At 32.7% G+C, this 17158-nt stretch overlaps 2 protein-coding genes, 1 long non-coding RNA gene and 1 pseudogene across 4 annotated transcripts in view; 1 reads left to right on the top strand and 3 right to left on the bottom strand.

The window, feature by feature from the left end:
* The window catches only part of LOC149490081 (uncharacterized), a 417590-nt gene extending 406927 nt beyond the window's left edge, over window positions 1-10663 (bottom strand). Inside the window, exon 1 of the long non-coding RNA XR_016318388.1 lies at window positions 8429-10663. This is a non-coding gene — a long non-coding RNA (uncharacterized LOC149490081). The remainder of the gene's footprint in view (window positions 1-8428) is intronic.
* LOC149490084 (uncharacterized) overlaps window positions 1-17158 on the top strand; it is a 238421-nt gene that overhangs the window by 183224 nt on the left and 38039 nt on the right. The gene's annotated exons all lie outside the window — the stretch shown is intronic.
* Window positions 11430-15518, bottom strand: LOC149490086 (uncharacterized; annotated as a pseudogene).
* Window positions 13554-15434, bottom strand: LOC149490087 (uncharacterized). The gene is made up of 2 exons (XM_089715094.1): window positions 15287-15434; window positions 13554-14407 (listed from the first exon to the last, which is right to left on the bottom strand). Exons 1-2 carry the CDS (start codon window positions 15432-15434, stop codon window positions 13554-13556), a joined length of 1002 nt encoding a protein of 333 aa, XP_089571220.1.

Consider the following 17158-nt stretch of genomic DNA (forward strand, 5'->3'; position numbering starts at 1 on the left):
GAATAAAAATAAGTTCAAATAAGGTTTATTTTAATCAAAATTCTACAATTAAATAAAATGGTATTAAAATTTAATAAATAAATAAATTACTATAAAGCCTGGACATTAAAAGTTAAGGCTTCACCTTCATTTAAATTCTTCCTTAATCCCTACTTTTTTTAATTAAAAAAAATTATAATTTAACACAACAGTGTGACTCCGGCTTTATGTCTCCGAGGCGTCGATAAGTCCAATTTGCTTGTATCACGTACGCTATGCGTACGAGCTTTAAAAAACATCATCAAAATCTACTTGGGAGATATTTTCTGAACTGACGCTTAGGGGATTTCGTAGATATTTTAGAGAACATACCTTCTTAAAATATGTAAAGTGTTAAATCAAGATGCACATAAAAAGTTTGAAAACATTTTTGTTGTTTGTTTGTTTGTTTGAACGCGCTTATCTCAGGAACTACTGATCCGATTTGAAAAATTCTTTCGGTGTTAAATAGCCTGTTCATCCAGGAAGGCTAAGCCTATAGCCTAAGGCTTTAATATATCATCACGCTAAGACCAAGAATAGCGGAGCCACGCAGGTGGAACCGCGGAGCGCAGCTAGTACCTAAACTATAATTATGATTAGGTACCTATGCTACGAAATGCTTTACGATAATAATCAAAAATACACTTACAGCAGATTTTAGTCTAAAAATACAATATATGAAACACACATCGACCTTCTTTCGCTAATTCATAAAAGGATTCCACAGTCGTCAGTCACATTGTCTTTGACTTTCCCTCACGATCTTGTAATGATTAAATAATTTGTAATTAAACGTTATTAAATTCTCACTACGTTTGTCGGCCATAATGAAATTGCAAACTCGTATTGTATATAATGAAATCTGAAACAAAATTTCAGTAGTGTACCCGTGTGGAAGGATGTAATTTGTCAGTTTTACGTGGCATTCAAATATTTGCCTTTTCCCTGCTGTTGTTATGTTGTGAAAGTCTAAGCAATAATATAATGTTTATGTGATAGGGAACTGTATAACAGAGAAAAAGGTAAGAGTAGAAGAAATACAAAAAACGAATTCAGATTATTGTAAAGTGATGACCTGTTGTGTGTTCCTACTTTCATTCGGAACTAGGCATAAATTACATCTCCGGTCCGTGAGTTCGTCACAAATCTCCTACTAAACAGCTGGAACAATAATTTCAATGATATTTTCTGTATTTCTTCAGATGGATTCGATAATGGTTTAAATTTCCAAGACCAACGACCAAAATTCCCAGTTGTAAGTATAATTGACGACGCGGTTGGCGCAGTGGTAAAGTAACTGCCTACTGAGCCGAAGGTCCCGGGTTCGATCCCCGGTCAGGGCAAATATTTGTGTGATGAACTCAATTATTTGTTCTTGGGTCTGGGTGTTATATCTATATATATATTTATAAAATATTATATTTATCGTCGCCTAGTACCCACAACACAAGCCTTAATTGAGCTTACTGTGGGACTAGGTCGATTTGTGTAATAATGTCCTATAATATTTATTTATTTAATATTTATTATTTAATTAAACTCCTATAACTGAAAATCCATAATATTCCGATTTTTGTAACAAGAGAAGTAGTTATTACTATTTATCTAAAGTCCCTGCTTTATAAAATCGAATTATGTTTATTATAAGCAGGCCTTTTTTCAATACAAAGTAGGTACTTACAAACAAACCGTATTTATGCAAGCGTCCGAGTTTAAACGCAAAACAAACTTACAATTTAAAAGAGCAAAATATTCCACGAGCGCGGGCAGCATGAAAAATAATGTACAACAAAATATCAATTTCATAAACAGTTGAATTTATTTTAAAACACATTTCATTCCCGGCATTTTGTACATTTTAGGAACATACCGCCGTTTCGGGTGGACAAAGCGGTTTCATTTTGGCGCGCGCCATGATGGATGGTGCGGGATGACAGGTGAAGCGCGCGTCGGCCATTTTGTAATCCGTGTTACCCGGGAAAAAATTGTTTGTAAACGACAGAGATGTTTTGCTTTATTTCTCAATTAATCGTGTTTTAAATTTTCACACGAACGACTCACTTCTTATTTTGTACGGTTTTTATTTGGTTCTATTATGCTGAACGTTTTAGATCACGATTTATAGTGGTTCGGGTTACGTTGTTTGCGTATATTTTTCGTGCATGATTATAAAAGGGAACTATATTTTCTATCACCAAAATTTATATTTGTCATCAAGTTGCATCACCTATTATATAGATCTATCACCACGAAATATTTTAGTTCTCAGATAAACAAAAATTGTTCCCAGGTATGAATTATCAAATTAATGTTAATATATGTGTAAAATAAGAGATCGATAACCAATAAAATTATATTGCATTACATGAATATAAACTTCGTTCTTATAATAACAGTTTTTAACCGACTTCAAAAAAAAGGAGGAGGTTATCAATTCGGCCGGTATGTTTTTTTTTTTTTTTTTTTTTTATGTATGTACACCGATTACTCCGTGGTTTCTGAACCGATTTACGTGATTCTTTTTTTGTTCGATGCGGAATGGTGTCGAATTGGTCCCATAAAAATTTTATTCGGATAGGCCCAGTAGTTTTTATTTTATGAGCATTTTTGTCTGTATTTGTAAATGTTGCAAGTGCAAGTTTGAAGTCGGTTGTTTTTAACGCAGTTATTGACTTGTGTTACTTAAATAATAGCTCTGTGCTCAGAATGGTAGATCTGTCACCAAATAAATCGAATAACGATCCTGACTGCGACTCCTTTTTATTTGATATTTTGTCACCAATACAGTAGTAACATTTTATTTCGTTCAGATATTAAATTAATAGTATTCGTTACCAATTTAAAACATCAATTTATAATTTTAATGAAAAAATGATCAAAGGGGCGGAGACAAATTGGCGCGACAAGCTTCAGTGGTTATTATTTTTAAGAATAAATATTGATTATTTTAACTTTAATTAAGTGTTTTATAGTAGATAAAACACTTAATTAAAGTTAAAATAATCAATATTTATTCAGCTGGCTTATGGCTAGCAGAATAGTATATTCTGCTAGCCATAAGCCAGCTATTTTAAACCAGCGCTGATTGTTCAGTGGTATAATTATTTTAAACAGTAAATATTGATTATATTGATTATTTTGACTTTAATTGTTTTATTTACTACTCTGCTAAAAATTTTATTTAAATATAATTTATACTACCTACCAGTGGAAATTTAGAACCTTGGGAGTCTAGTTAAGTAGCAGAATCTTTTGGTTGAAACGATGATGACAACCCTAATTAGGGTTCCGTAGCCAAAATGGCAAAAACGGAACCCTTATAGTTTCGTCATGTCCGTCTGTCCGTCTGTCCGTCTGTCCGTCTGTCACAGCCGATTTACTCGGAAACTATAAGTACTACAGTGATGAAATTTGATGGGAATATGTGTTGTATGAACCGCTACAAAAATATGACACTAAATAGTAAAAAAAAGAATTGGGGGTGGGGCCCCCCATACATGTAACTGAGGGATGAAATTTTTTTTTTCGATGTACATACCCGTGTGGGGTATCAATGGAAAGGTCTTTTAAAATGATATAAAGTTTTCTAAAAAACATTTTTCTTAAAGTGAACGGTTTTTGAGATATCAGCTCTCAAAGTCGTAAAAAGTATGTCCCCCCCCCTCTATTTTTATAACTACGGGGTATAAAATTCTAAAAAAAATAGAGGTGATGCATGCTAATTAACTCTTTCAACGATTTTTGGTTTGATCAAAGTATCTCTTATAGTTTTTGAGATAGGTTGATTTAACTGTAATTTATTATATTTGCTGCTACGGAACCCTTTGTGCGCGAGCCCGACTCGCACTTGGCCGGTTTTATTTTTTATTTGAACTTAATGCAATTTTCTAGTAACATAATATGATTTATTGGTGATCTCTTTAAATTAGTTTGCTTAAATACTTATTAGGACACACCTATTATAATACATACAAAAACATTTATTTGGTACTAGACCTTATATCTCAGGATTTTAGGTGATTTATTGTGGAACTGATTTTGCATTGTTTGGTGAGTACATTTTAGTGACAGATCTACTATTTTGAGGACAAACCCTATTATTTAAGAAACACAAAACTAATTAAATTGGTGATAGCTTAAATGATACCCATTATAAAATACTGGCCTGCTATTTTGAGTTGTGTCAATTTAAAAGCGAACACCCTTGTATTATTTAGGGCGAAAACAATAATATGTAGCCCCAAAAATATTTTGCTTAGGTAAAACATAAATAATTCATTTTTCTTTTTTATTCTTGGTAAATTTCTAAATGTGAATTTTACAATAAATACTGTAAATTATTGTAATCCAGCCATTTATTGTAAAAAATGCATAAATGCATTGTAAATAAAATGTTTTTCTCAATCTAGTTAAATGCTATGACGTAGAAAAGCAGCATCATTTAATGCACTAATGAATATGAACGCATGAAGCATTAAAAACAGAAATAGTTATATAAAATACTGCAATGAGCGTATAATCTAAAAGTTTATGGGTACTTAAGTAAGAAAATTAACATTTTCCAACTATTCAATTGTACTTGAAAACCGTTATATTCCACCTGCGTGCTATAGAAGTTACAGGTCTATCTTGGCACTTTGCCTACAGCCGACTATAATTTTATTTGATTTTAAGTACAATAGGACATAAAATTTGAAGAATTGGATTTTTTGTATAGTATTTTTAGTACTCATAAACCTAAATACAATCTAAGGTGCCATCACTTGATGATATACATAGATTTCATACGTTTACACCGCAAATTTTCTCATAATAAATTGTAAACCTATGTTGTTGCTACATACATTACCATTTACCATTTACCTTATAGTATTTGTACTTAGGGCTAATTGACAAAACTGCTCTCGATAGAACTTAATAGAAAGAATGCATTTTATTGGGTTGACATTTTTATCTTTACACTAGCGGTCCGGCCCGGCTTCGCCCGTGGTACATAATATTTACGTTTTCTCTACATAAGAACCATCCTCGTACTTCAAGAAATATAATAAAAAATGAATTATCGAAATCGGTTCAGCCGTTCTCGAGTTATGCGCTTACCAACACATTTTGCGATTCATTTTTATTTATAAGAAGAAGATTGTGAAGAAAAATGCTTACCCTTACAGACAAGATAGGTATTACCTACTAGCGTTAGCTACTATTAAGTATTCTGTGATATAATCATATAACGTTATGCAAGCAAAACCGAAATATAAGCTAGTTTACTAAGGTGAGAATAATACAGAAATTAATTATAGTACACCTACGCCGTCAGGAGATTATTTTGGTGAAATATGGCGGAACGATTTTCGAAGTTAATAATTACTTAGCCTCGTTAAGGAAGTCCCGGCTTGTTATTAGACGACATGGTCTGAGAGCTGGACTGAAATCTATTGCTCTTTTCTAATATTAGTTCTCTTTGATGAATGTACTTACATAATAATGCACTAAAGAACTAAATATGTACATCTGCAAATATTAACCGAAGGATCAAATAATAAGGTAGAAGTAGTTTTTTATTATTTTGGTTTGTATTTAAATCAATAAATAAAACATTCAAAATATTTAGTTGTACCCGTTTGGAGGAAATTCAGATAAATAGGAACATAAATTTTAAGAACTTACTAATATTTAAATTAGATAATTTTTCTCATAAATTTTGCATTAGTACATTTAACATGCAAAAACAGTAATTCCCAGCAACAGGGCGTTGAAGAAATAAAAATATTAGATAAACTAGAAAATTCCCAACCAGCTCTCTGCCTACTCTCTCGTATACCATGTGTCGAGTGTACATTATTGAATCACCCGTTAGTTTCCACTTTACGTATGATTTTACTCGGAATTTCTTACATTATACCTATTATACTCCATATAATATGATATAGTTAGTACTTGCAATCTAAATGTGTACTGGCTAGTATTGACCGGCGACTTTGTTTACACTTACCCACTGAATTTTTCAGGAATTATTTATAGTCCAGTCATTTGGTATAAAATATTGAGTCATATCAATAGGCCAGAAAATTTTTTGAAAGTTTTGAAAATTACTGGTTTTATAGATTATGGGGTGCTCTTTTCGAATTTCTACTTTCCACTTGGCCTCGTAGCTTTGCCTTGCCATTTTTCTAAGTAAATCTTATTTTCAAATAACATTTTCTTTTTCTAATATAGTTTATTATACGAAAATACAAATATTTATTTAGAAGATTTTTTATATACCTAACTACCTGCTAATACATATTTCAATAGCATTTTTTATTGAATAGTTTGACTCGTAAAGGTCATTGATTTTTGCACGCCTCATAAGCGAAGCGTTGAGGTGGGTACTACTGTCACTTCGCGCAAAACATCTGATTTTCCAAACTTAAAATGTCTTTATGTATCATACATTGCACTTGTAAGATAATACATACACACACATATTAAGAAAAAACACTATTTTTAACATTCATGATATTTTTGATGTCATTTTTGTTATTTAAACTAGTTAAAAAACAGTTTAAAAAAGTTCTGTCTTGGAGGTCCGTGTGTCTGTATGTGCGGAGGATTTTCTTGTTAACACGATAGCGACCGAAATACTTTACTAATCGAGTCTTTTTTTTTCTTTTACGCTTGAGTTGCTCAGGAATAGAACCCTTTCATTTTTCAGGGTCTGATTCGATGTGGTTTAATTGTTATTAAATAAACAAAAATAATAATTAATAAATAATTATTAAAAAAAAATTATGAGGCGTGCACTTTTGGATTTTCCAAATTATTCTATTCTCAAATAGATCGCATTATTATAATGATGTCTGAAGAAATATAATACATAGGTACCTAAATGAGAATCGCTAGCCATTTTCGCGGGTCACATTATTATATCTTAGAATTCAAGACGCCAAGGAATTTACATTTTCGAACAAAATTTAATACAAATTACTCGGAGTTGAATTCAACGCATTCATCTCAATTATGTTAAATAATTACTCTTATTTAGACATTCGTAATTATTACAGCATTCCGACGTTGGCGGGAATAATTGTGTAATTTTATTTTATACGTACTAAATTTATCTAACATTATTTCGATAAAGATATTTTTAAATGCCTAAAAAACTAGAATTCTCATGTCACATTGTTTGTGGCAAACACATCCGTTAGAAATATAAATAAATAACTAAAAAAAATCTAAAACGATAGAATAAACGCTTACGTTGCTTTTAACTAGTCCCTATAAATTTTAAGTTTCTCAAATGAAGAATAAAAAAAGCCTCATTAAAATAATTGTGTTTACGTAAAATAACTTCCTGCATTTTAATCCAAGCTTTAGAATTCTAGATTTTAAACAAATGTTCGAGCAGACGCGTTTCATTTACATACATACTGCCACAGACTAATAATAATATACTACGTATACAAATACTGCCTTCTGTTTTACACGGAGTTCCATGCAATCTTTTTTGACCCTTTCTAACGTTGCTATAGCCCTATAGGCTTTTAGGAGCGGTCCTTTTTGTTAACAATAAAAGACAAAAACGTTTCTTATACCATTTTATATGAAAACTGATGAAAATTCAACTATCTATTATAGTACTGGTACCTACCTCCAAAAATACTTCAACTATCTATTATATAGTACCTACCTTCAAAAATACTTCTTATTGCTGGCATGAAAGAACTACAACTTCCTACGTGATTCTCGATACAATGAAGTAACTAATTATATAATATGTAGATAGTATTTGAAAGTAACATTTTTAAATCACTTAAAAAATAATCGTCGTAAAATAAAAATTAATATAAAAAGTTTTACAGAGCCATAGAAACCTAATCTTAATACTATTAAAGGCGAAAGTTTGTATGGATGTATGGATGTATGGATGTATGGATGTTTGTTACTCTTTCACGTAATAACTACTTAACCGATTACAATGAAATTTAGCACACATATAGAGGGTAACTTGGATTAACACATAGGATAGGTTTTATCCCGGAAATCCCACGGGAACGGGAACTATGCGGGTTTTCCTTTGAAAACGCGGGCGAAGCCGCGGGCGAAGCCGCGGGCGAAGCCGCGGGCGAAGCCGCGGGCGGAAATCTAGTAAAATATAATATGGATACCTGTGATGGATACCTTTAATTTGGAATACGAAATAAGTAGATAGGTACTTACACAAAAATGTAAACAATATTCGTTTTATTAATAATCTTGATAGTGTTGTTTCAAAAAAATGCAGACTGAAACTTTCAGTCTGCATTTTTTGATATTGTTATTTGTTATACTCTTATAATATTACATATTATGCCTCTTTCACAGTTGCAATGACTTGGTATAATTAAACACTTTAGTAGACTGTAGGCTTTATAATACTGTATTCAACTGTGATTCAACTGCTATTACAAGTGCTCTTAAACGGACTATATAGTATGACGCACACATACAAAACATACATGATACGTTACACACTACATCTCCCCTCATAGAAAATAATAAAAAAAATAGTAATTAACATTTTTTTTTAGCTGAATATAATGCAAATTTTTTCTTCGTTTTTGGTTACATATCTTAATACCTATCATATAAACGAGTAAATAAAATCAAAATTAACATTAAAACAGCATGAATTTCAACCTATTACTAAGTACTTATTTTTAAAACTCCAAAAAAGAACATTCTACACGATTACACATTGGCTTACACACTACATAGTAACTAATACTAATAGATTTAAGAAAATAATTTTAATTAACTTTTCATGTACGAAAATAATGGAAAAATTATACAATATTAGAAAATATTTTATCGTCATATCCGTATTTAAAAATGTCACAGTCCGTAATTAATTAATAGTCATATCCGAGTAAAATAATAATTATCTTTCAATAAGTCTTACAATATAACCTCATAGAATACGTTTATTTATGTTCTTCCTCATACGTACAACAATATCAAGATACACAATTTCATTTAGGGTAATCTTCCCTCTTAATATTTATCATAATTATAATTATTAACACCGTCGTGTCTTATATTATTCATCTTATTATATTCAATAATTCAAGATACAAGAAATATATTTATTTATTTTTAACATTAACATTAATTCAGGCAGTTCTTTTAACACATCATTATAATATTATCATATATTTTATACCTTTATTCATACCATGTGTCCAAGTTATCTTCACGAGTGGTAGCTCGACCTAATCATGATCAGAATTAACAAGGATTCCGTGCCTGTCTTGTATCCTGGTGTACCTTGTTTCTAACAATAAATCATATCATTTCACTTTTCAATTGTAGCTCTCAGGCTTACATATTAATTTATTTTTATTTTTCATACAATATTAATTCTTATTTCTTCGAGTAATTCAATGTCACATTATTATAGGAATATAAAAGAAAAACTTAGGTGATCAAGCTAAGATTCCGTCTATATCCTAATAAAAAAACATTCTGAGTAATTTTTTTTTGTACTCATACAACGACAAATATTTACTTTTTCTCTTCTTCTATTCTTCACAAATATCCTTAGATATTTATCATGTTAATTCATTTAATCAAATAAGAATACACTTTTACTTTAGTCTCTTTAAATCATATTTTAAATATTGAAATCTTATAAGTTTAATTACAATCATTATTTATGAAATTAGTGTGACCCTCCGAATCCAAAATGTTAATTAAAAAAAATTAAAGTTTCACACTCAATTGAATTGACAAGATCGTATTTCATTACGAACATTTTATAAAATGCACAGAACGATGCATTGTGACTACCTAGTTACCTACATGGTAGCACGAAATATGAGACGAAATTACAGACGCTGCATACCATTTCCCTATTTGGTAGCGCTTTATAAAACAAACAATGAACTAATAGAATTATCTGTTACTAAGTACTTTGATTATACATAGCTATATATATTTATGTATAATAAAATATAACACAATAATGGTTTTTGACAAAAAAAAAAAAAAAAATCTTTTAACTAAAATAATTCGTTACCTTAAATTAATGTAAAATACACTGCTTGAACTTTAAATTTCACTTTTAGCTTTTTTTTCACGAAATTAAACTTGTATTCCGTCGTCACTCTTGAATTTCGGGACATTCGGGATTCTGGTTAATTTGGGAAAACGTCTGCTATTCACACTGGCTGATCTCCCGGCTCCAGCTGCATCCTTCCTTTTATTTCACAATTTATCATAAATAGATGATATTCCAAATCTCCATAGTATTTTTTTGTTTTAAAAAAACTTTCTTCGTCAAATAAATTCTGTTCTTAATTTCCATATTCACGTTCGTCGATTTTTTTATTATATTGATAAATGTTCTATCCGGTACATTGAGATTTGCGAATACGCATAAAAATTATTTGTTTAAATTTTAACTTTTAAAATATTATTTTTCAAAAATGATCCATAGCTCAGTACTGCCGCGAGGCAGCACTGGCAGGGTCGCCATGCAATGGCTTGGTGGTAACGAAACACTTTAGTAGACTGTAGGCTTTATAATACTGTATTCAACTGTGATTCAACTGCTATTACAAGTGCTCTTAAACGGACTATATAGTATGACGCACACATACAAAACATACATGATACGTTACACACTACACAGTAATTTCACAATACCTCTGTTGACCCTTGTCAGCTTCAAACTTGCTCCAAGTTTGAAAGAAAATTGTACACTATAGTAAGTACCTAGATACTTTAGGAAACTACTAAGTTCTAAGCATCTACTTTAGAAACAGTGCCTATAATAAACAACTCAAACTGAAACAAACTCAATCTGTAGGTAATCCTTTATATTCCTGAAAAGGCCTTCAATTTTACGAGATAATTTTAAACTACCTCCGTATTGGAAAGTTGCGTTTACCAAGAATATTCGGCCATTGTAACATTTCGAAATTCATCTAAAATGATACCAGTACCTAGATAAATAGTTGTTTTTACTAATTGAGAGGTGTACGCAACATTGGCGTAGTAATGCGATATACATGTTCGCGAAATTGATTCGGGATTCAAATAATCCCCGCGGTCAGTTTGTATTGAATAACTGATTAAGAAGTTTTCGTTTTCGCTAAAATATCTGCCTGGAGCCTGGATATCTACCTAACCAAAAACCGCCAAAAACCAAAACAACAGACAACAGACCTACAGACCACAGATAAACATTTATTTGACTTCGCAAAAAAAAAAACAAAAACATTTTTTTTATTAAAAGCCAACATTCTATATTCAAAGGTTTCATTTTAACATCTATTTTTTAAACTAGACTTTTTTTGAGGCAATGTTAATTAAATACACACACACATCACAAATTAAATCACCACTGCACCGGTTCTTTAAAAAATCATTAACTATGTAGGTATTGTTCCCGCTTTAGGCATGGGAACTGGAATTTCTTTAGGGAAACTCAATATTACTTGTATAAAGATTTTATTTTCAACACCAACGCCCCATTTGTACAAAGGTTTCTTTTTTGAGTAAAAAAATACATTCTACCCGGCCAATAAATGATAAATTAATAAAAATGACAATCCATGTCGGTGCGTGCGCGATTGCTATTATAAATTAACAGGCGTAGACATAATCCTCCCCCCGGTGAAAAGCGTAGATTTTCAAGCTTGAAGGTCTTCAGAAGTGGGCAGAGAACACAGTCGAACTAAAGGTCTTCGAATGCAGCCTCTTGTAGTTTCGACGTCCGCAACTCGACAAACGCCGTCTGTTCCATGGAATAATCGAACGATACGCCCCATGCGCCAACAAAGTGGTGGAGAATTATCCTCTTGAAGCAGTAAGAGGTCTCCGACGTTTATTTTTGATTTGTCAACCTTCCATTTGGTTCGTAGTTGCATTTCTGAGATATGCTCTTTCTGCCATCTCTATCCAGGGAGCTCTCTTTAGCGTTGTCCAACGAAGGAGCTGGCAGTGCATTCAATGGTCTTCCGATTAAGAAGTGCCCTGGGGACAAGGAAAGGAAGTCATTGGGGGAAGATGACATGGGACACACAGGACGGCTATTGAGAATGGCCTCCACTTGAGCAAACAATGTCGAAAGTTCCTCAAATGTGAGATGAGTATTGCCCATGACTCGCTTTATATGAAATTTAGCGGACTTAACACCGGCCTGCCATATTCCACCAAAGTGAGGAGCGTAAGCCGGGATAAAAGAAAATTTTATTCCCTCCTGAGCAGCAAACTCAGACAGAGGTTCTTGATTAGCCTTTAGAAAACTATTTAATTCTTTCGCGGCAGCTACAAAATTTTTACCGTTGTCGGAAAACATTTCGGTTGGCTTCCCACGGCGTGCCACAAATCTGCGAAGTGTCATAATATAAGCATCTTTTGTCAAATCAGACACGACCTCTAAGTGAATGCATTTGAAACGCAGACACACAAACAAACACAAGTAGCACTTAACTACTCTAGCACCGCGCCCTTTACGATTTAGAATGAAGAAAGGGCCCGCATAGTCCACTCCAACAGACTTGAATGGAAAGTCAACGTTGACGCGATTTGAAGGTAAGTCAGCCATTTTTGGATTATAGGTCTGACCACAAAGACGAGTGCAGGTAACGCAGTTTTTGAAAAGAATAATTTAATTAGTCAATTGATAAAATGCCGGTAAGTTTATTATTTTTATTTTGTTTTTAGAGTTGTGTAAAATCGTAGAATGTAAGTGAAAGTTATTTGAAGTTTTGTAAATTTAGAATATTTTTTTAAAATCAAAATTAATTTCAGATTAGACGGCTGTATGGACCTTGACTTCAGGTAAGTCTTCTTCGTATTTTTTGTTAAGTTGAGGCCATTAGGGCATTGAGATGCATCGCTTAACGAATGTAAACGATTTTTGGTGAATCGCAAAGAACTCTGCGAGAAATATCGATATTTGAAAGAAATTTTAGATTATCAACAATATCCAACCAGTCATTTTTGATATCCTGCGACACAGGTTCATCCCACTCAACACCCTCGAGCCACAATTTTTGGAGCAAAATCTTTGGCTGAATAATGCACGGGCTCAAAAGACCTAAAGGATCGAAGATTCGAAATGAACTTGAGAGGATATGTCTCTTTGTGATTTTGTCACTATGAAGTGGAATTTCGATTGGAAAATTGAAGGCATCCTTCGATGGATCCCAACAAAGTCCGAGAGTGCTCGACGACTCACTGATTGTCAAATGTTCTGTATTACTTTTGTGTAAATTATGAAATAAGTTTTTTGAATTAGTTTTGTACTTTCGTAGATGAAAACAAGCTGAATTTAGAGCGTTTGAAACTGAATTTTGAATGTATTTAAGTTGATCTTCATCATCACAGCCGGTGATTAGATATTATTTCGTCTAAATCTTTTCTCAAGATTTAGGAATCGTTTTTTAGCTTGAGAATATGAATCGCCGAGGCAGTCAGGTGAGTCCTTTAGGGGTAACTTCACACAGAATCTGCCGCTTTCAAAGCGCGTGGTGGTATTTAGAAAGTGTTTTTCGCATGTTATGTCATTTTGACTCAGAACAGTTTTTTTGGGGTAGCTCTTCAAGCTCCCAGAATTTTGTGAGAATTTTGTGAATTTCGTTAGAAGTAGAGTTTGTATTTATGGCATGATTGCAATGAATTTCGTTACTACGAGAATTATTAATTGGGCCAGCTATTAACCAGCCGAATTTAGAATTTTGCAATTTAGGATTATTAGGACCTAAAGAAAGCTGTTCGCTTTCTAGAATGTCCCAGAAGATATCTGCTCCAATTAAAACTTCAATTGGAGCTGGCTTGTAGAACTCAGGGTCCGCCAAAGTTAAAGAATTAGGTATTTTGAGACCTTGAATGTCAACTGGGGTCTTAGGTAAGCGGCCCGTCAATTCGTTGAGAACAAGACATGAAAGAGTAACGCTGTAGTTGCTATTTAGAGATTTTAATTGAGTGAGACAGCTTTCGTGCACTGTATTAGAAGAATTATTGCCAATGCCAATGACATTCATTGCCTGCAATGGGCAAGTTCTCAATGACATTCTTCGTTGCAGGGATTTAGTAACAAATGAAGACTGGCTGCCACAATCCAAGAGAGCGCGAACCTTTTCTACCTGTTTATTAATTGGGTTAAAAACTTCTATCAATGCTGTAGATAGGAGAACATGCTTGGACATTTGTCTAGAAAAGGCTGCTACAGATTCGTTTGATTCAACTTGTTCATCTGTGCTGAAGTTGGCAGTGACGTCATCATTAGAATCATGGAGAAGAGTGTTATGTTTTTGCTGGCATTGTCGACATGAACCCATGCGGCAGTCACTGACAGGATGCCCTTGTCTGAGGCAATTTCGACATAATTTATATTTATTTACATACGACAGCCTATCTTGAATGTTTTTAGACTTAAATGTAGGACAGTCATAAATTCTGTGATTTTCGTTACAAATTATGCAAAGATAAACGTTTAATTTATTTTGATTAGATGTAGAAAATGAATTAGTATTTCTATTTGTATTAAATTTATTATTTTTTTGTGAATTTAGTTGTGAGGGAAGTGACGTGAATTGTGATTTAGAATTATTTTGGGATTCATTATTAGTGCCAATCTTATTGCGATTTAAAGATTCTAGCACATCTGCACGGTTGATTAAAAATCTTTGAAATTGTTGCAAAGTTGGAATGTCATCAATAGTATTTCGATACTCTTCCCATTTAACAAGAGTACATTTGTCCAATTTAGAAGACAAAATAAATATTATAAGTACATCCCAATAGTCAGTAGGCTGACCCAGGCTAGACAAGGCGCGAAGATTTTTTGTAACATGATCGACTAAAAAACGTAGTGACTTGTCTGACTCACGAGTTAAAGATTGAATATTAAGTAAAGAATCTAAGTGATGATCAACAAGAAGCCTTTTGTTATTATATCTGTCGCAAAGTAGCGTCCAGGCTGCCTGGTAGTTTGCTGTTGACACTTCGAGATTAGAGACAATCCGTGCCGCATCACCCTCAAGGTAAGAAATTAAATAATGAAATTTATGTATATCGGTAATATTTTTGTTTTTATGAACTAAATTTGAAAATGTATCGCGGAACTCTAGCCAACGGAAGTATGAACCATCAAACTTTGAGATTTCGATTCGTGGTAATTTAACATTTGAGTCTTGATGGAAAGAGTCTTCATTGCCCATCGATTTCCTACGACTTTCGTTGTCATTAAATAAATTATCATATTGTTTAATCATTATTTTAGCAGAAGCAATACCTTGGATGAAATCGTTCTCAATGTCGTCTCTTTCATCAATCTCAGAATCTATATTTTCAGAATTAAGAACCTCAATCTCAGTCTGCAACACATCAAACTTTGTTGACAATGCTTCGAATTTGCCAAGTTTCAATTTAAATTCAGCCATTAATAGTTCATTCATTGAAATGGACTCGCTAATTCTGTCCAAATAATTTTTAAATTTTGTAATTTGGCCCTTAATAGCAGACCTTTTTGAATGTAAATCTCTTAATAACTTTAGATTAGGTTCCGTAGACATTTTGTAAAATAGTTTAATTGAATATTGTTATGAAATTAAAATTTAATTGTATGTAATTATTTTGAAATTATGTAATTATTTTTCGATTAATTAATTATTTAAATGCACGTCAACAAGCTTGATAAAATTATGGAAGAAATAAAATGCTTATCTCACGCTCCTCGCCTGGTGGAACCTGCCGCTGGTAGCCGGGCTGCTGCTCACACGCAGCTGCTTCGCAGAAGATCGTGCAAGCGATATTTAGTCGCCTGAGAAGACGGCTCCTGAAATTATTCGGCGAAGTCGTGTTTATAAGCGAGAAGGGCTATGATATTCGAGATTGTTGTTAACAAAAAATGAATTTAATTTGGAACAAATGAATTACGATTTACATACCAATCCCGCAAGGGAATCTGGCGTGAAGAAATGATAATAGGTACTGATAAACCAATATTACTATAATTTAAATTGTTTTACACAAATGGAAGCGAAATGATAGGTTATTTTTGGATAATTATGAACGTGAATTTTGTGTTATAAGGTTAGGTTTAGGAATGTGTTATTGGAGTTAAGGATTTGCACTTAACTTGGTACTATGAGCTGCACTCCGGCACGACACTTTAGCTGTATCGTTGTTCAGACGAGCAGGTTATCCTTTTCGACAGGAATCAGTCCCAAATTGAAGTCGTCAATTCCAGAAACAATGTTGCGTAGATGTGTAGATATTTTGTAATAAACTCGTATTTTGCGGTGAAATCCGTTTTCGTCCTGTCACGGTCGCCAAATTGTTCCCGCTTTAGGCATGGGAACTGGAATTTCTTTAGGGAAACTCAATATTACTTGTATAAAGATTTTATTTTCAACACCAACGCCCCATTTGTACAAAGGTTTCTTTTTTGAGTAAAAAAATACATTCTACCCGGCCAATAAATGATAAATTAATAAAAATGACAATCCATGTCGGTGCGTGCGCGATTGCTATTATAAATTAACAGGCGTAGACAGGTATTTAAAAATTAAAATAAAACGTTTCGATGCGGTTTCGTTTTATTATGAGTGAAAAAACTTAAGTAAGTACCATCTAGAAATATATTTTTATGTAAAAGAAAGTCATGTTAGTTACACTAAAGCATATTTTATAACTCAAGAACGGCTGAACTGATTCGGCTAAAAATTGGTGGGGAGGTAGCTTAGAACCAGGAGATGGATGATCCTTCATAATCCCCAATAATTTTGAAAAAATATTACAACCGGATCGGAACCAGGGCGAACAGCTGTTAGTAATAATTTATAAACAAACCTTTCTAGTAAAAGAAAGTACCTTGTAACTAGTTCTGACTGTCTATCTTTCTTTGAGTAGGTAAGTGGACGAAGCCACGGGCGGTAAGCAGCTGTAAGTGTTAATATTATTATATTTTATTAATATCATTCCTACTCAGAGGAAAGATTTTTTGTTTGTTGGATATGAATTATTAAATCTAAAACAGTTCGATCGATTTTATAAATTAACAATTTAAAAGTTGACCGAGTGACATAATATTACCTACTTAGAGCATCAATGCTCTAAGTAATATTAATCTACTTTGTGTGTTATTTTTTTTACTTCAGATCAA

The sequence above is a fragment of the Colias philodice genome, chromosome 3 (genome assembly GCF_061535455.1).
Source record: "Colias philodice isolate Cphi_HAF_F1 chromosome 3, ilColPhil1 Martin Lab GWU primary, whole genome shotgun sequence".
NCBI lineage: Eukaryota > Metazoa > Arthropoda > Insecta > Lepidoptera > Pieridae > Colias > Colias philodice.